Below are 21,500 nucleotides of genomic sequence, written 5' to 3'. Positions count from 1 at the left end.
TTGGTGGTTGGCGGCGATTGTCGGCGGTGGTGGTTGGCGGCGATGGTGCAATGGTAGTTGGCGGCAGTGGTGGCGGCTGCGGCGGTTGACGGCAGCGGCCGCGGTGGTGGGTGACGACGGTGGTGGTTGACGGCGGTGGTGGTCGGCGGTGGCGCTGTTGCTGGTGGTTTGCTGTTGTTGGTGGTGATAGTATATTTAAAAGTGGGGTTGATTTTTGTTTTTGTTGGGGTGATTTAAATACTAGAAGGGTAGTTTAGACAGTTTATGATAGGTTTTTTGTGATGGGTTATAACCCCTTTGGGGTTATAACCTGCGGACCGTTTATTTAGAAGGCTATTATTGGGGCGTCACCTAATAAGACAAAAATGGGTCACCCACAAGTAATATCAAAAACCCCTTATCTCAAATAATTTTGTAATGACAAAACAACCCTTATGTAGTTAATTTTAATTTAATTAGATAATAATTAAATTAAGAAGATGAATTTTGTTAGATGGTAGAGAGGGTTTAACACAAAGTGATGATGAATCTCAACCAATTGAAGAAATAAATCAACAAAGTGAAGAACCAATGGTTGAAAATCAACAGGTACACCTCTAAACTATCTCCCATGGGTTAAATTTCACTCAAAACTAGCTTAAGTACGTAAAAAGTTTGAGATTTTTAGACTTTCATGGAAAATTACGGTTAGGTTGAGCTTCGTTGCCAACCGTAATTCAATTTTACGTCTGGGTTTGGAAGAACTCCAAACCGTAACTGGTTTCCAATAGGACAAAACCTGAATTACGTCTAGGTTAGATTTGTCATCCAAACCCAGCCGTAAATAGTTTTTGCATGGGTATTTATTACTTGTTTTACGTCTAGGTTAGGTTAGCATCTGAAAAAAAACACTTCAAAAACCCAGACGTGGGAGAATACGTCTGGAAAAAAAATCACGAAGCTAGACATAGTATATTACATTTGGAAAATTTATTTTGCGAACCTGGACGTAGGAGGTTACGTCTGGAAAGTTACTTAGCGAACCTAGACGTAGAAGATTACGTCTGGTAAAGTTGCACCACGAACCTAGGCGTAATCCAATATGAAACTTCTTCTATAAAACATACAGGAATAATTACGTCCAGGTTGATCCTATAGAAATACAAACCGTAAAATTGAAATTACGTCTAGGTTTACAAAAGGAAAATTTAGTAAACTAACCTAGACGTAATATAACATTGGATGGTTTAATTCAAACAAAACCTAGACGTAAGACTACATGCAAATCATATTTTATGGTTGGATTGAATTCAACCTAGACGTAAGTTCTTCAATTTCAAATTTTGCGTTTAAAAACCTAGACCCGAACCCAGACATAACACGAGCAGATGAATAACTGAAACCTAATTTTACTCTGATTTCATTCAATCTAGCCTATTTTAAGCACAAAAAAGAGTAAACAAAGATGGGTTTGAATGATTATTACCTAACATACACCATGTGTTGTTGTTGTGGAGTTTGAAATTATGATTCTTGAGATGCTTGGAACAGAGGAAGAGAAGAAAGATGAAGAGTAGCAGTTTTTTTGTTGAATTAAAATAGAAAATATTAGGTTTTTAAGTTTTTATTTTAGTTCAAGGGTAATCTAGACATTTTGTTTTGGTGTTAGGATAACCCATAACCACTTTTTTGGACACTAAGAATCCAAGTGAAGCCCCTCTATTGGAGTGTGACGCCCCAATAATAACCTTCTTTATTTATGCAAAGACCAACCAAAGGGAAATTTATTAGTCAACCCTGCTAGACTGACCAAAGAAATTTACTGGGAAAATCCACGCTAGACTGATCGAGGAAATTCCGGAAAAAATTTCGAGCAAAAATCCGAAGGTTGTGTAATTAACCCCCTTGTTATTGATCAAAGTGGGTCTTCTTTCACTGAAAATTGACCTCAGGAAAAACTCTCAGAAAAAACTCTCCATCCATATAGCATTTCCTTTTGTAAATAAGGTACAATCGGGAGATACTCAAAAACAAAACAAAAAAACAAAGAAAAACATTATGAAGTAATTGAAATATTCCTTATCCAAGTGTGTTCGGAGGATATTTCAAATATATATTTTTGGTTAGATGAAAAAAAGAAGGATTTATGAAGATTTGTGTGATATGAGAAGGTGCTTAAATTGATTTTAATGACTCCTAATTGCAACCTTTTGAGGACAATCAAATTTTTATCTATTGAAAAACCCCAAACCAAATCCCAATTCAAACACCAAGTTGATCAAAGTTTGCATTTACAGAGCCACGGTCGGTACTATATTCATCCGACAAAATAATACCGACTGACTGCCGGTATTGTATTCATCCAACAAAACAATACTGACTGTTAACCTGCTACTGAAATTCAAATCCGATTTTTATTTTATTTAAATACAATTTCGACTTTTTTTTTTATCTTATAACCTAGATGGTTTTGATTCAAATCATTTTGATTATCATAATTGGCGTCGCTACTCAAAATGATTTGTGTGATTTTTTTGATGGAGAAAAAAAGTGAAGGCTGATACTAAAAATTTAGTTTTTCTTTTAGTTTTTATTAGGATAAGGATAATATGGTTATTTGACAACTGAATAAAATAGGACCCCTTAACCAATATACAACCCCATTTAACTTTGAGTATCCCCCATTTGTGGAGGTATCCCCTAATTGCGCCTTCTTTATAAAAAGGAAAATCTTTGTAAGAAACAAAACCATCCACATATGTACCTCATGTCAAAATAATATTTACATCCATAGCAGACCCAATAGCTAAAACCGGGTGCTTTTCTTGTTGGGGAAGGGAAACAAGATAAAGGACGTGCATGGCATTTTCGAATAACCAAAGCGGAGAAGCAGGCATTAAAGAAGCAATCAAATGGACTAATCAGTTGTTGAGATTATTCGTCCCATATAAAACGAGAAGTTTAAGATACTGCAATTTATAAGCTTTGGGTAACCCAAACCTTACAAGTTGGTTTTCGAGTATAGTTAGGTGCACGAATTTCAATATGTATCAAATCCGGATTATTTGTGACCGGTCTTTTGACCACACTTTTACTTGTCATCCGATTTATTTCCACACGTTAGACTCAACGAGAGTCTTTTGACCGCATCTCTATTTGTCATCCGATTTAATGTCCACGTGTTAAATCCAACGAGCTACTCGTGAGAGGGCGTGTTGAGATTATTTGTCTCACATAGTATAAGAAGTTAAAATCCTGCAGTTTATAAGCCTTGGGCAACGTACCCTAACCTTACAAGTCGGTTTTTGAGGTTAGTTAGGCTTATGAACTTCAATATCATCTTGTCAATAATGTAACCCACATAAAATAAAATGGACTTGAGACAAAGGAATTCATGTTGTCCATGGGAAAAATATATAGAACATCCACTAGAAGATTCATTTTAAAATACAAGATATTAACAAGTAAATCATGATTTCAACTCGAAAAAGGAAATTGTCGTGTTATTTATTTATTTTGCTGGAAAAAAGCTAACCATTCAGTATTTGTATTGGAAAATAAAAACCAATGCAAATACAATATGTCTTAATAAATACCAATCTAGCCTTTTTTTTGGTATATTAACTATGGATATGTTGATGGGCAAAGAACTTATGGGAATGCATCAACACCGTAAACCTATCACCATGTTTTAATTTACCTCAATTAACCTACAAATTCTCAAATAAAAAATATATAGACATGTTAAAGATTCTCGTATAAAAAAAGTATATAGCCATGGATAATATAACATTGGACATTCTTTCAAACCTGCTTTCAAAATTGAGTACATTATCCGAAGATTTTGATGTCGGGTACAAGTTATCGATATGCTACGTATATATATTTCTTAAAGGTACGGATATGAAAATGCTCATAACCTATAAAATATTTATCTGATATGTGATAACATAAATATATGTATAAGAAACTCTTATTGTTAGTTAAAAAATGCTTAGTTTTTGACATCACATAAATTTTTGAATACGTGTTAATAAGTCTGATTGAAAAGAAATAACAAAAATGTTTATTTGATGTTTGATACTAATTGAGGCGCAAGTAAATTTTCTAGGATACATGTTGTTAGAGTACGTGCTAATTGACGTGGAAGGAAAATTTATAAGGGCACATGAAAAAATATACCTCTAGAAACTATTTACTGAAACAAATGAAATAAGTGTATCCCAAATTTTGATTGTATACAGTAAACACTAAGATATTGGTATTATTGAGGTTGGATTAGCAGTAAGTTATACGTCATAAATTTGATGCAAACAAATTTTTATCTTTTTAGGACGCCATTAAGTTTTCAAACTTGTTTTTAATCATGTAAACCAAAACATATATGGTGACAACCAACCTAGATTTTCTGTATAGTGGACGATAAGTATTATTATTCCTTTTTGGCGATATGGAATATCCTGGTGATGAGAACAACTAGGAAGACCACTTACTATTGTTTAGTTTGTTATTTAATTTTTTAACTAAGATCAAATTTGAAGTTACTTTTTCCTGCTACAGGAAAGGATACATGAGCACGGATTGCTACCACCTCCTGCGTGATGGTTTTGTGCATACAATGATAAGTGTAGCAAATCCACTGGGGTATGTACTTTCAGTTGCAACCAAAAAGATGACACCTTCGTTATTCACATGGTAAGAAAATATAAGTGATCTGATTTCCATGTCCACTATCAACTTTCATTCATAAATAATCATTGAATAATTTGGAAGATCCAAAATAGTGGATATTGGTGAGTATTGATTACAAGGTATTTACAGTTGGTCAGTTATCATCTAAATTATCTCTTCACTGAATTATCAAAGACAACAAGATGTGCAGAATGGGTGGAGAAATCACTAATTGGAAAAATATAGGACGACTTACTTCGACTCAAATGAGTAATCGTCTTTTTCATTCTGAAGGCGGTTTGAGAATATCAAGTTATTTCAATTGGGTTCCGTAGTCAATAAAAATAACATGTCCAACAACCGTGAAGACGTTTTGAAACACATTATGGATCCAAACGGCTTCGATTTGGAAACTGATGAGGACCATTGTGGTACAAATGGGGACAATTTTTATTATGGAGGTCCCAGTTATAATGATAAATGTAAATGATTAAATAGTTATTAATCTAAAAATATTATATTTTTTTTTTCACTTTTTTTCGAAAATTTCGTATCTACCATGGATGAATGGTAAGTGAATTATATTCAGATGAATTTACTTAACACTATTGTTTTTTATTTAATTTATAATTGAGGTTACTTTATTATTGTTAATATGTAAAGGAAATCAATTTTGAAAAGAAAAGTTATAAAGAAGGAACATAGGTTAGTTCTTAAAAATAAAAATAAAATCATATGATTCACATGTTACCATTTTATGTTAAAAAGTATGCAATAATGTGATTTATGTGATATATAGTACATTTCAAAATGTAAAAACTAATTACAGTGATATAGTTATCCAAACTATCCAAAAATAAAATTTATATAACGTTATTAATTGTATTTTGTAATTGTATTTAACTAACGCTATGGTTTTCTAGGTTTTTGTTTGTTGAGTTTCTTACTCAGAATCATGATTTAGTTTTTATTTTTGTACATACATATTGGAAGTTCTAAAGTTTTTATGAGTTGTTAGTTTTCCATCCTTGTCTGATTTATATGTGTAGATAAAAAAAAATACAATAAAAAACTCTGATAATCTTTTCTCCTTGGATCTTGTACATGTTAAGGACGACTCTGATTCGATGATATAACAAATTGCCGTTGTTAATCATATCTACTAAGTTACAATGTATAATCTGCAAATCCATGCATTCTTATTCACAAGTGAAACTTATCGAAGGTTCTGACCATATATATTTCAAGCACAGATGTTCCTCACCTCGTCCTATTTTGTGGTAGTTGTTTATAGGTGATTCATGATCTGACCCAAATAGCAACAGTATATGCATCCCCCTCCTTTACCTCCTTAGGTGTATCTCTCTATTTATAACCTTTTCATTTTCCTTATAGTTGTTTATTTACCGAAATGCCTTATTTCTTAAGTTAATTTGATCTTTTTAGTCAAACTCCCTCGGCTAGGTCAAAGATGTTCATTTACCTATATTTAGTCAAGCACCTCTAAACGGGACAAGTCCCTACTATTTATTATTGGATTTAGTCATCTCATAAATCGTGGTTTGAGCACAATGAATTTTCAGGTATATATATATATATATATCAACGTTATTCACCTAATTGTTGAGGAGGCATAGTCTCACTAAAAATCATAACAATTGATGAGTTTTTACTAGTAGAGAGTAAATCACCTTTGGCTATGTCAAAGATACTCATTCAACTAACTTGAATCTTTGGTCAAGCATCTCTCAAGAAAAGTATGAAAAATAGGTTCTCTGAGATTTAATGAGATCGGATTTTCTACTATTGTACATTTTTTGTATATGACCTTTCTTACCACATGATAAACAGGTTCTCTGAGATTTAATGGGATCAGACTGTACCTTTTAAAGTGGTTCGAAAACTGTATTGGTGAAAAGTTCGGAATCTTCCCTTTATCAGAGTATAAAAAATTCTGAATATATTCTTCTTTCTCAAGACAAGATGAGGTATTGGAGCAAGAATCTTTCATACATCCACAAAATGGTTTAAATCTGATACATTTTTCTCCATCTACCCAATTTCTAAAAGAGTGTGAACAAGGTATGTTTTGAGTTGTTGACTTCCATTCTCAAAAGTTTTTCTTGTTCAAGACTTTCATCAAGTATTTTGTTAAGAAGATTATTACTTCGTTCTTTCGATTGAAGTAATTACTCAAGAAGACTGATTATGTCATGAAGCAACAGGTTATCAGGTTTCTTTACATAGTTAAAATCATCATTTGCATTCTCAAAATTTATCATACAAAATGAAATTTTTTTATGCAATTGTCTCATGAGAGAACCTAAGGAGATACTCTGACGAATTCCTCTAAGGACACATGTTATAAATGTCCAGATATAGAAATCTCCTTCTCAGTAGTGTTCTTCATTCTTGGTAGTATGTATGGTGAATCTTTTCTTAGTAGGTGAAATACCGTACTCTAACTCATTGTTTATAGGTTTATATTGCTACAATTTCATACTATTACGTCTTTTCCGGTGTTTTCCTGCTCTGATACCAATTGAAAAAGAGGGGTACCAAGTACACTACCAAATATAAATTCAGAAACTAGCTTGTACGGATAAAGTTGTCATAATCAGTAGCACAAATCAACAGTAAATATCTGATACTTGATATGAAGACAGGTTTAATTTGGATGATTTCGTAATCAATATTCGAATAACAACCTAGTATATACCCGAACTATAATATTAAACGAATTCCAACAAGGACAATTCTTCTAATATTTCTTTCAAGATACGAACAAGAATAAATCTTGTAGGCGCTTAAAATTATCTAGGTTATTTTACATATTACTTGTGATATTTCTATTATAAAGATAAAAAAATATTAAGCGGAAATAGACAACACAAGACACCAGAAGTTTTGTTAATTAGAAAACCTGCAAACAGAAAAACTCCAGAACCTAGTCCAGAACTTGAGCACCATACTGTATTAAGACACTACAAACACTAGCTTACTATCAGACTTCAAACTAGGATGTATTTGAGATGGAGTCAACCCTGCAAGTAATTAAGCATCAGTTGCACTCTTTACGTGTTTTGGATCTCGTAAGACCATATGCAACACGATTAATACCATAGATGATGTCCTTTATAGGCCTAGAAGTTGATTCAACCTAAGTGAAAACTTCTTTGACTATTATGCCTCTAATATAAATCCTATTTGATTTATTTCAGAAATATATCCAATCAAGATAAGTAAATCTATATGCTTATGAGGGATCTTCAAGAAAAATAAGATATCAAGAAAACTCAAGATTAGGTTGAACTTATACTCTTCGAAAGTTACAGAGATGCCTTATCAATTCTGCCTCAGAAAAACAATCTAAACAAATCAAACCAGAAGTGATTTAGATATCTATCTTGTGGAATCACATCATCTGAGACGATGAATACTTTGTGATTTCTATGATCAAATTCCTGATCTAAAGTTTCGAGAACTTAGAAGATCAATAAGAACAAGATGACAAGAACTATCATATAAAAGATAATCTGACCGGGATTCACGAATCTCTCAGTGAAGTCTTTCAAATTTGTAACCTAATTATGTTTCTCAAAGGAAACCTAGGTTTTTAGAGGACGATTCTAGTATGCAACTAGGACACGGAAGTGCAGAGATTGAGTTTCTAGTGTGTAAATATTCCTCTATTTATATCGATGAACAAGCTTGGTAGCTTACAAACAAAGCTAAGTTTGTGAATTGTTGCCTTGTATAGAACTGCCAAGTAAGCAAAACTTCTATATACAGATTATGCATGCATGAAAGCATATGAAAAGTTTGTTTTAAATTACATAGAAGATGTATGCAACCAAAGTGCGCATTATGGTTTGCCAAAGAGACACAGTTAAGTACTTCTGAAAAAGACAAGCTTAATTTATCACAAGACCAAATCAGTTCGTGAACTGTTAAAACAGTTTGTGAAGTAAAAACTCGTCTCATAACTTTAGAGTTTTTATATTGACAAGTTCGCGAACTATGTAAACAGATTGTGTACTTGAAAATAAAAAGTGTATATGAGACATCGAAAATCATCCAGTTCGCTAACTAACCAAATCAGTTCATGTACACTAAAATATATATTATCCAATATTATCTCAAAATCGACCAGTTCGGGAACGGAGCAAATCAGTTCGTGTAACTAGTCAATTGAGATATAAAAATCAAGTCTTTATATTTGCAAGTTTAATTTTGTGAATAATTAGTGAACTTTAAGAACTAACTTGATTTCTCCTTGTAACTTGTAATTTTATTTGCAATATTACTCATTATATAAAAATCATACAACATGTCTCAGTAAATAGAATGATATATAATATTAGTAAACATGATATTCAGTCTTCATATACCTTTGTTGATGAAGTTTGTGCTGATGCCGTCCTCAGTCTTCAAATCTTAAAGGTCGATTGGTGAGTTATGGCACCCAACTACCATGCTTTATTCCAAATCCGAGATTATCTTTAGTAGACTATAAATCAGGATATAGTTTTGATCAACTAAATTGACAACAAGCTTGACATTCCATAACTTATGATTTTGACCGAGCAATGCTCTAACATGATCACTAACCACCTCCCAAGAACAATGCAAATAAATCAAAGTAGAGTTTAAATATCTATCATGAAAAATCGCAAATCCTTTGTGATTTCTATCAATCTTGTTCCTGATTTAAAGTTTGTGATCTTCAATAATTAGTAGAACAATATCCGGATATAAGAATTATTAGGTAAAAATATTGTGTGACCCGGCTTCACGACTCCCTAAGTGAAGTCTTCAAATTCGTCGCCTAGAAACAGTTTCATAAAGAAAAATATGTTATAGAGGAGGACTCTAGCATCACAACTAGGACATAAGAGTGCGAGGGATTCAAAAATCTTGTTGCAAGAGTCTGCATATTTATAAATTTTCAAGGCTAAAGATGGATTTGAATTCAAGTTATGGTTAGCTTGAGATTCAAGAGAACACTTTTCAGTTTAGATGGAATTCTTATTAGGAATTCATATAAGCAGGTGAAAATTCTGCCTTGAATTATACATAAGAATGCACTATGGTTTAGGGTTATGGATCCATGCATAATGATAGTACATAGCATCAAGTTTGCCTTTGAACTTATAAGCACTTAGCGGTGTTCAATAACACTCAAGGATAAACAGTAATCTGCAAGATCAAAGTGATTTTGTGAAGAAAGTAGTCCTACAAACTGTCTATGAGAGTTGTAGCAAAACAAAACATAGTCATGTAAGACAGTTTGTGATAGTCTACTAAACTGAAATTGTATAAGTTTGCAAACACGACTTGCAAACCACTGGAAGTTCGTGAAGTCAAGACATAAGAGTTTGCGAACCTTTCCAATTCTCGAAGTCTAGTCATAGAGAAACATACTCCCATTTCCAAAGTCAGATGTAAAAAGGTTTGCTTGCAAACATCTACAGACCGCATAATTCAAACTTATACATACAAGTATGTGTACCATGCACAAAATACTTTTGTTTCTGTCATGTTTAAATTTGAAACATTCCCAATAGCCATAAATAGTATGCATTATTTCTTGGAAAATTTATAAATCATCAACTTAAAACAAAAATAGTTTCTGAACAATGAAAATTGTTCTAACTAATATAGCTAAGGATGTATGAACATACACTGCTTGAATCACATTTCGAGAGCTTAACTATGACAAGCTTGAAATTAAAATTTCTTCTTTGTAATATTAAATCTACTAAAATCATATGACATAATCTCACAAGATAAAATAGTATATGCCATGAGTAAATAGGATATGTCAATCTTCACATACTTCTTCGTTGATGAAGTTCTAGCAAATGTCTTTGTTTTTTCTTCAGTCTTCAATCTTTGAGGTTTGTTCAGTGATGTCTAATACTCAACTACCATACTCTAATCCTAGTCCGAGACTTGACTTTATCAAATTATAAATTAAGATATAGTTTTTTACATGTAACATTGAAAACAAGCTTAAGATAGAAAACTTGTGATTTCGACCGAGCAATATTCTAACATGTATCTACCCTAATCTTGGATTTAGATTCGACCAAATTCAGAAAAGTAATTTTTATCCTTGATCTAGTATTGAAAGAAGATCTTCATGCTTCCTTCTTGATGAAGGGTAGCTTTAATCTTCACTAAAAACTGTGGAGAAACTCTAGGGACATAAAGGACACCATCTAGCTAGAGGAATCAAGTGCATAGGTTCTTGTGAGAATCAAGAGATATAGGGGCACAACTGAAGCACAATATCTTAGAGGGATTATTCTGTAGTATTTCTAGCAGCTTAATATATTGTGTACTCAAACTCGTCGAGGTCCCGTAGTTTTACTACTAGCTTATAGGTTTCTTTGTTAAAAATATTTATGGTGTCTTGCTTTACTTTAATGTTTCAAATTATATTAATTTGTCTTTATAATTAGAAGTATGAGCAAGTTGTTCGTTGACCAAACCTTGTGATTATAAAATATCTTTTAAGAGATTATCAAATGATATTTTCTTGTCTACTTTAATATTGTACTGAAGTTACGCAAGAAAACAGTTTATAGGTCTCGTAATGAAAAGGTTGGTGTACAAAAAAAACCATTATAACTATCATGTGTGTAGCACAACTAACTCAAGACCGCATCCCACTAAATAAAATAATGTTGATCAAGGGCACTAAATAAAATGTATCCACTGATGAAGACCAACGTATGGTTGGTGTTTCAACCTCTAAAATACAATCTTCACTTATCTTGCTTCTACTATTGAAAGATATTATATCTTTATGTTCCCGTAGAACCCAAATTCATGATAGCATACGAGAATAACTTCTAAATTTGATTGTTTATAGATGTAAGTCCAAAATTTCACTTGGTTTGTAAGCATGAAAGTTCTAGAAATAATTACTTTCACATACCATAAATATTTTAAATTTTTTAATGAAACAAAATCATGCCTCTGTTGCTTACTGGTATTGGTAAAATAGGTGAGGTGCAGGTTTACCAGCTTGTCTATATAGTTCACAAGTTGTATCTTGAACTTGAGTATTCCTACGTCGAATTTTTACTAATTATATTTGGTGAAATTTAGACAAAAGACAAAATTATCATTTCAATATCATAGACAAAATGGTAATTTCATAGCTGTGGGGGTGAGTCATCATTTTAAGCCAATAATTGTCTTCAAAGTTCAAGAAAACTTAAATAGAGATAATCAAGTGTGAAAAGCCATGAACATAAGTTCAATCCTCGTGGCCAAAATATACGCTCAGCCCCATAGGACGAAACTCAACTCTCGTGGGAGAGGCTAAGACCTTGGTCCTCAAGGCCGTAATAGCCACGATTTCTAGCATATGTCCCTAACGGAAACTGCAGGTCATGATGTCGTGATCCTTAACATACGTCCCTGGCGTACACTACTGGTCATGTAGTTTTTGTAGAGCGTAAAAACTTCCCCGGCAGACTTATGAACCAGAATAATCATGGTTTCAACATGTCTTAGAGAGACGCAACTGGCCATGATATCGCGATCCATAGCATACATCCATGCGGACACGTAGGCTCTATAAAAACGTCCCCGGTGAACTTATGACCCAGAGCGGTAAGTACGACTCTTCCTTATTTGATACAAAATATTGGATTCTAGTACATCATCGCGAGATACACTGGTCACGTCTACTCTAGACCTTGACTCAACTAACTGAGGCTTCTTGAATAATTCCTAGTACATCCCCGCAAGATATACTAATCATGTCGTCCCCACCATACAAACACAATCATAATTTTCTCCTAGCACATCTTTGCAAGATACGCTGGTCAAAATGAGTGAGCCAAGGTTTCTTTTATTAAGCATACAAGCCTCCCTCTTTGTCTCAAACATGTCCCAAATGACTGTGAAGAGACCAATCTCATTAGCTAAGCCTCAACAGGCCTCATGCTGATCAGTGTTGGACCATCTCGTCTGAAGAGTCTTGTACAAGTAAAAGACTCAGGAACAAACCTCACCTTAGGCACACGCCTCTTTTTCAATATCTCAAACACGCTCACGAATAGTAAATTGAGCCTGAATCATGCGTATTTATCCAAAAACGTGGATAAACCCCTTTGATCTCCTCATACTCAACAAAGGTACCTACAGGTAATAATACAGCCTCTACATGACTTGTGTGACCGCCCACAAATAGATAGAGACTCACCTTGGCTCCTCTCACAGTCGACACATGATTTCTGAGGCATTACATGCCTTTTCACATGACTCATCCTAATCATTCTCACAAATCAGAGCATATCTCTCTATCTTGGACAACACCAGCTATTGAAGATAAATTTCTCTCTCAACACATCATCACAAAGGTTAACTCTGCCACACACAAATGAGGGTATCAATTAGGTTTTTGGTATGGAGGTCTACGACACGTATGTGAAACACCCGACTTATTTTTGTGGAACAAAGAGATAAATTCAACCTAGTTTATCTCTATCTATTCCTCAAGAGACGGGAAAAGTGCTATGCACGACAAGTAATCCCTATCTTCACCGAACCGAGATTAGATAATTCAACTATAAATATATAGGTCCTCTATTTATCTAAGTTAACACACAAATTTCTCATAAACTCTCAGAGCAATTACTTGTTTTATCATCTCTCCCTTTATCTTTGTTTCCCTCCCTAAGACCAGTCTTAATCTCTCTCGTGATTGAAGCATCCTTGACCACTGTGTGTAGTTTAGACGAAGATTGTTCATGCTCAACCTCCCGTAACTTACTTTCGAAACCCTAGAATCCCACTTTTAACCTCTCACCGATTTTAGATAACTACACCAACAAAGGTAAAAAACTGTAGAAGAAATACCATAAAATAACAACTATCTGTAGAGGATTTTTTTTATCTTACATAGATTGTTAAGACAAGTACTCATAACATTTGAAGGGATATTCAGTAGAGTTGTCGGATGTCTGGTTATAACTACCCAAAAATTATGCACGGACTGTCCAAATGGACTATGTAAAAACCGTGCAGACACAAACATTCACCATAAATGGGATCCCATGTTATCTCCAGGGCTGGGGCCCACTTATCATGTGTCTGCACAATTTTTTCCATTTCCAAAATGGCAGTCCGTGCACAACCACTGTAAAAAATCATGACATGGATCCATATTCACGTACTTCGATTGTCGTGCAAGAATGATTCCTGGTGTCCACTTATTAACCCTAATATTTACACTTTAACGAACCTTCTACAACGGGCGGATATAAGTGACAAGGATGAGTCTAAACCACCACTTATAAAGCTTAACTTGTTTTAACAATGATATCATACAAAACCACGTACTCTCAAATCTTAATCCCCAAATTCGAATGAAAATATATAATATTCTAAAACTACAAGAAGATCTTATGACCAATTTTATAAAACCAAGAGAAAAGCTAAACTTGCTTCATAATATAAAATCATTGAATCAAACTTACGTACTAAATTTCTCGAGTATTTTAACTTTCTAAAAGTAAATCTAATTTTTTTAATAGTCCATGAGTTTTATACATTCTTCTTACATGTCATACCCATTGGACATTTTTTCACAGAATCAATCAATTTCGTTTTGTATTTTACTCGTTATTGGTTTATTATGATCTTCTTAAATTTATTTATTTTCGACCTTCTGCCGCAAATATTTCTGTTTTCTTATAGGAAATTGGCTGACGGATTACTATACTTCTTGTATATGTGGTTTATATTAATGTTAGTGGAAATTTTTGGTAGATTATTGCAATGAAGTTAGTAGTAAGATTGTTAATCATTGTTTTTGTGAAGGATTTTGGTGCCCCATTTAATTCTTAGGTCTATAAAAAGAAAATCTAATGGGATATTTCTTTCCCAAACAAAGCATGTTCTAGACCTGTTGGAGAAAACTGTCACAACAAGTGTTAATGCCTTGTTAAATTCCAGTGCCACCAAACATTTAACTTTACCAAAGGGTTGCTAGTTATTAGTGTTGGAGAAAAATGAGTTTTTAGTTTAAATGTTTTGGTCTTAGTGTGGTTGGATCTTAGAACCTAATGGTTCTTTGGACGATCACTCATTTGTTTGAGTGAATGAATCTCTTTAGTCCCACATTGGATATAATAGAGAATGAGCTCCACTATATGACCATATTCCTATGGATATATTGACAAATGATGGTGGAAAATTCCTTCTTCTCCTATAAATACTACTCGAAAATATGTTTAGAATTTATATCAAAACCAAAACTTTTTTGTCTTCTTTTCTTCATCTTCTCGTTTTGTTTTGCGCGATGTTTTATTTCCATCCCTATTGCTAAGTTCAAAAGTGAATGGCTTGAGTTGTGATAACACGAGCTATATCGGACAGTCTTATCCTGGAGGCATCTTCGTCGTGAGGGTTTAGGATTGCTCATATTGAGTTTACCCGCGAACTAATGTGTTAAGGACAATTTGTTGAACCTGTGATTCTTCCCTCGTTGAGTTGTTGCGATAGAGTTGTTTTGATTCAGTTCTTTACATATTATTTTGATACATTATTTTTGTTCATTGTTGCAAGATTCCAACAATTAATGGCTTCAGTAATGCAGACTGGGATGGATTATCCTAATAATAAGAGATCCACGGGTCGATACTATATATATACCTTTCTTGTTAATCCTATAAGAGTTCAATTATGACGAATCGGTTGATCACTTGTTAATCAATTGCTCTCTCATTCAGTTGGAATTTGGAATTACTTTCTTGATTGTGCTAACATAGGATCAAAGAGGTAATAATCAGTTGAAAAAATCCGCAACTTTTTGATATGTGAAAGCAACTTTTGAATAGACTTCCAACTGGAATAATATGGGGAATATGGAAATCCCATAATGTTGTTACTTCTACTGGCAAAAGTTCCAAGGCACATGAGGTTATTAGAGATATAATTGACGCTTTCAACTGGGTTAAAAGTCTAGATTTCTTTAAAGAGATTAATACTTAGAATGTAATTGTAGGATGGGGTAATTTCTTTTCGAATCCTCACTAGAGTGGTCTCTGTGGTAGAGCCTTTTGTGCTTTGGGTTGTCTGTTGTGTTTATTCATGTCTTTTGGCTTGTAAGCTTCATTAGCCTCTTGGATGTTTGGGTTCTTGTATTCTTTCATTCTTTTCAATTTATTTTTTGTACTGAGCTAAAAAATAAAATAAAATCATATTTCTTGGTCAAGCTAAAGACACAATTTTGTTCCTAGGTCATATACTGAAGTAAAGTATGAAATCTCCGCTAATTCTGATTATGAGGTTGTGGATTTTTTCGGTTGCTCAGAGGTTTGCACTTATTTCTGCGCATTACTCCAATCATCTCTTAAGACAACATAAACGTTATTTCATTGTCTTTGAATTGAATCATATCTTTCATAATAAGATGATGCATTTGGCAGTTGATTTAACTTCGTCAGAAAACTTTAAAATAAGTCAAGAAAAGTCACTTGCATTAGAATTTTGGATCTAGTGGCATACATAATCATCGAAGATTTCGCTGAACCTCGATAATAACACAAGTTGCAAGTCTTGCCAAGAGATACTTTCGTGTTTATGAGGATAATAACACACAAGTTTTATGATTCCTCTTACACTTCATACTATCTATTTGTCGAGCGCGTGTATAGATATCCGTTTACCTAATTTCTGGGTAGCACAGACACGTCACTTTTAAAGCCAAATCCACGTGAGACGCGGACCATACGTGTGTCAGACGCGAGCACATGCACGTCTCACGTGATTTCAGTCTGAACACGTGTTTGACGCACATGAGACGCATACTTGCACGTGGATCTCACTGTCTCCTTCGTTCTACCTTTATATCATGTTTGGTTCAAGAAATTGAAGGCCATGTAATCCGATTCCTTGGAAATAAGACAAATTTCTTGGACCTTAGATGGCAAATCCGCGCTATGTAATTAAGATTTTTGAATCTTAGGAATCTGATTCGCTCCAAAGTAATACATCTTTATTGCGCTATTTCAATAGTGCAATGTAATAACAACAAAAGAGTAATCAACCATATCATACACGTGTTCAAGTCGCATCGTGTACTCAACTCCGTGTATGCATCAGTGCAACCGAGCCAGATTATTATCGGTTAGCATTTGTAAAAAAGAATCATATTTCGGAGTAACAAAAAAAGATTAATCAACTATGTCATAACAATATCTGGATTGCACTTTGTACGCATCCCCGTGTCCGCGTCATTGCAACTGAGCCTGATTATTATCAGTTAGTGTTTGTATGAGCGAATTACTTTTCTAGTTTTTAATAAATTCTAGAATTTTCTTTTTCAAAATAAAATAAAATTTGAGTATATCTTGTTAACTAATATGGTTCACCCAACGGTCTGCGCTTTATATATACTCACAATATCTACCTTTAGGCTTAGTCCTATGGTGTGCTAATCTAGCAGCTGGATTAGCAGTCCACGTCAGGTAGGACAACCTCCTAAGTCCTATGACAGTGATAATCTAGCAGCTACATTATCAGTCTCAGCGCTGTTTGGTTTAACGCAACTAATCTCATCAGATCGAAAAATAAATCTAGGAGCGCTGACCCACTTGGAGAATTGGTAATTGTTATGGCGCTGAACCTATCTCGCTGCTAGTTCAAGTGCGACCAAATGTTAGGAAAGAGAACTAATATTAACTAATAGACAACATTTTTTTTCTGAACTGCATTACTTTTCTGCTAATCTAACAGTTCAATCTAACCCATATGACTTAGTCTTAGGAATAGTTGGTAGATGTTTTACGCGGAAACGTACGATTTTACGTACACATTTATGTTTGGGATCTAATACTATTGATTCCACTAGGTTCATGTTTAAATTTGTTCTAATTATTTTGTCTCGTTAAAGACGATAACAAAATATGCATATATTACAACATTAGTTCAATTTTATCACTAGCAATTATGCCATACCATTATACCAAAAATACTTTAAGATATTAATTAAAATTTTGCTTGGAAGCTCCGCATGGAGCCTTCACAGTGGTTACCGTTCGGTTCAGTTAACATCTTCGTCATTTTTCTTCCTCTCTAGATTAAGAAGATTTTTATAACAAAAATATCAGATAATCGTTCTTGATAATGTCAAATAAGTAAGGCGTTTTTCATTAGTGATGATAACAAAGACTCGACTAAAAAGGTGTTTTCCGACCTCAAATGATGTGTTCTACATTGACCTCACCGTATGAGGACTTCACGTTTTCAAACTACCAAGTACACACAAAATATACTTTGTATTACGATATATGTTGTTTAAAAGGTGGATTTTTTAAGCCGTTTTTGTCATATGGGTGCCGGCCTCCGGGTGTGACGCCTGTAGGCAGGGTGGTCTCACAATTTATGGAGGCTATAGGCGTTCCTCTAAATTTGGGCCTTTTTGGTGCACCAATATATTATAATTTTCTAAAAGAAATTTAATGGCATACTTATGTGAAACTAACAATTATTGTTTGCATACATCACTTTTAAACCATATTTTTACTCATATTCTTATATTGTTATATAATACATATCACTAAATGTAAGGATATGTAAGATTTATTACGAACCACCATTCTAATTCTACACTCCTATGAATATTTATCATATAATAGAAAAAAGAATTATGATCTTCGTTTCCTGGGATTTAGAAAAAATAAACAACATTTCAAATTGATATTTGTTTTTATATAGATTACTTGAAATTAGAGAAAATAATTTTTTAAAAATATTTACCAAAAAATCCATAATAATATATATTCGAAAAAAGTATTCAAACAAAACGAAAAAGAATCGTATTGACTAGAAAAATTATATGTAATAAGATTTTATCATAAATTGTGTTTTTAATACATGAGAAATGTTTAGACAATCAAATTAGTAGTAATGTCTATAGTAAATACATTAATGAAGATAATTGAAGGCATTATCGACTACCGTCTTCTTTTCTTTTTTAATTATTTTTTTGCAATTAATATTCATATAATAATAAATTTTCAACAATAGCTACTTCTTTATATTATCGTCTATGGAAGTTATTTAATTAAATTTTCCATTGAAGATAATTGCAATAATTGATGTTCATGAATAGATATTCTATATATTTTTTTCCGTGATAGTTATATTCAATCATTTTTTTTCATGGTGGTGGATCTCATGATAATCTTCAAAAGTTATGCTTATAACTTTCATGTTCTTTCTTGAATAACTAAAGATGAATACTTTTGATGATTGATCTTTGTCTTATATCTTCTTGTGAGATTTGTTAAAATCCGAGAAAATCATTTTTCTAATAAAAAGAACGCATTTGTTGTTCTATTTTGAAAATGACATCGAATGGAGGTGACTTCTTAATTGAACTAGCACTTAATTAATATATCTTTAGGGGGAGTGTGTTTGTAAAATTTAGGAGAAAAAAAGTACCTTTAATCTTATTGAGGCTTTGGACAAGAGCCTAGCTGGCCTAATCCATAAGACGGCTCTGCATGTAGGATCATATAAAGAAATCTGGAGCTATCAAAAATGAAAAAGCCAAAATTTGTCGGCATGTGAAATTTTACAGGAGATCCTCCTAGGTTGATGCCTTATGCTTGTTTGCTGGTTTGTTCATTGACCTCCAAGATACGTCAAATATCTTGTAATATTTTGTATCATCAACAGAATTGCTGATCGATCAAAAGAAAACAATAACACAAGCTATTATTCTATGTGACCAAATAATCTAGATATTACTATTAAAATGTTGCTTAGGAGCTCCACATGGAGGCCTCATAGTGGTCACCATTCTGTTTATCAAAATTACTCTGTCGTTTTTCTTTCCCTGAAATAGAGAATCTTTGTCAAAAGAATCTGATGTTCGTTCTTGATTAGATTGATCATCGTCCTCCATTGGTGATGACCAAATGGACGTCTTGTAGAAACATTGACTTCACCATATAAAGACTTGGACGTTTTCAAACAACAAGAAAAATTAAAGTATATTATAAAGACTCCAAAAGGTGAATTTTGTCGCTACATGGAAATGGTCTACAAATCAATAAACAGAAAAACAAGAAGGTATGACCAAAAAAAAAGATTGAGACCATTTCCATGATCTATTTGACAACGTCAAAAATTTCAAAGATAGTGTCTATATATATAGATAGATAGTGATATATACTTACTCAAACCGCAACAGAAATCAATCAAATACACAACACGGTGAGATAGAAATACTTGGGAGTGAAATGGCAAGAAAGAGGAAAGCTGATTATATTCCTGAAGCAAAAGAAGGAAAGGAACTCACTCAACAGGATGGAAACATGGATAATAATAACTGGGATATGGCTGCTGCTTTTGACGAAGGATTAACACGAAGAACACGAAAACGGTTCGTCGGAGTCCGGCAAAGACCGTCGGGTAGATGGGTTGCCGAGATCAAAGATACTATACAGAAAATTAGAGTTTGGTTGGGTACTTTTGATACAGCTGAAGAAGCAGCAAGAGCTTATGATGAAGCTGCTTGTTTGCTTAGAGGTTCTAATACTAGAACAAACTTTTGGCCGCAGCCGCAAAATTCATCTCCTTCTTCAACTCCTGCCTTGCCAACAAAAATATCTAATCTTCTCATGATGAGACTCAAAGCTAGAAATAATTCTATGCTGCTTTCTCCTAAGAAACCATCTTTGCACCATCTAAACCAGCAACAGAAGCAACAAGAACAAGAAGCTAAACAACGAAATGAATACGGAGTAGATGAAGGACAAAATCATGCAGAACTGGTTTCTGATATCCTTATTGAACCTACTAACGGCAGCTACAACAATATTACTACTGCCTATGCTGCAAATTCAGTGTCAAACTTCAACAAATATGAAAAGCAAAACTTGGATTACCTCAGTTCTGACGATGACATGAATATTAATGTTGATGAGTTCTTATATGGTGAAGAAGGTAATTGCGGAGAGTCGGGATTGGAAAAGGGAAAAGAAGGAGCACAAGAAAATATTGACGAGTTAGGACCATCATCACCACCGTTGTCTTCGCCGTCACCATCATCTTCATTAGTACCGGATGATTTCAGGTTTGTGGATGATGTTGGATCGTCGTCCTCACAGGACTATTACTTTCCCTTATTCGAAGTTGTAGAAGAGATAGTCGAGCCAACTGATCACCCAAATAACTATGGGGATGAACCAGCGATGATGCTTAGAGCACAAATGAAAAGGATGAAGTACGAGAGGAAATATTCCGCTTCTCTTTACGCCTTTAATGGGATTTCTGAATGTTTAAAATTTGGGTCAATTACTAATAATGCTGCTAGTGCAACACTAAAGGAGTCAAGAAATGGCGAAAGGTCTGGTTATGAGGAGAATGGCGCACAACCGTCAACAGAAATGCTAGTACCATCGACATCAGCTTGGAACGACGACAATGACGAGGAGTTATTAGCTCTGTGGGGTTCTCTTGATCTTCCGCCAATATGTTTTGTTGCTTAATTACTGACCGATAATAACATCATTGTATACCTCCTAATTTTTTTTATTCTATTAATCTAAAACATTCTTTGTCTACCTTACAACGGCTTTAAAAAAAATTCAAGTCTCAATTTTAACTTGCGAGATTGGTGCATACCCAATCTAATTGGGTATATGTGATAAGATAAAACACGATCATCTATCTTACAAAAATAAATGTGTTTTTGCCAATCCGACGGTCTTGAATTGAACTTTTAAGCGATTAACGATTCATATTTCTTTCAAAACTCCGCAAAGTGCAAAAGATAAATCTCGGCTGAAAAAGCACCCATATTTCAAGCCCTC

General features: G+C 33.7%; 1 protein-coding gene across 1 annotated transcript; it reads left to right on the top strand.

The window, feature by feature from the left end:
- Window positions 1-19,925: 19,925 nt before the first annotated feature.
- Window positions 19,926-21,176, top strand: LOC113296485 (ethylene-responsive transcription factor ERN1-like). Its single transcript, XM_026544792.1, has one exon. The coding sequence runs from the start codon at window positions 19,926-19,928 to the stop codon at window positions 21,174-21,176; it is 1,251 nt and encodes a 416-aa protein (XP_026400577.1).
- The last annotated feature ends 324 nt before the right edge of the window (window positions 21,177-21,500 follow it).

Source organism: Papaver somniferum, chromosome 7 (genome assembly GCF_003573695.1).
Source record: "Papaver somniferum cultivar HN1 chromosome 7, ASM357369v1, whole genome shotgun sequence".
In the NCBI taxonomy this organism is placed as follows: Eukaryota; Viridiplantae; Streptophyta; class Magnoliopsida; order Ranunculales; family Papaveraceae; genus Papaver; species Papaver somniferum.
This window is presented reverse-complemented; position numbering and strand designations above follow the sequence as displayed.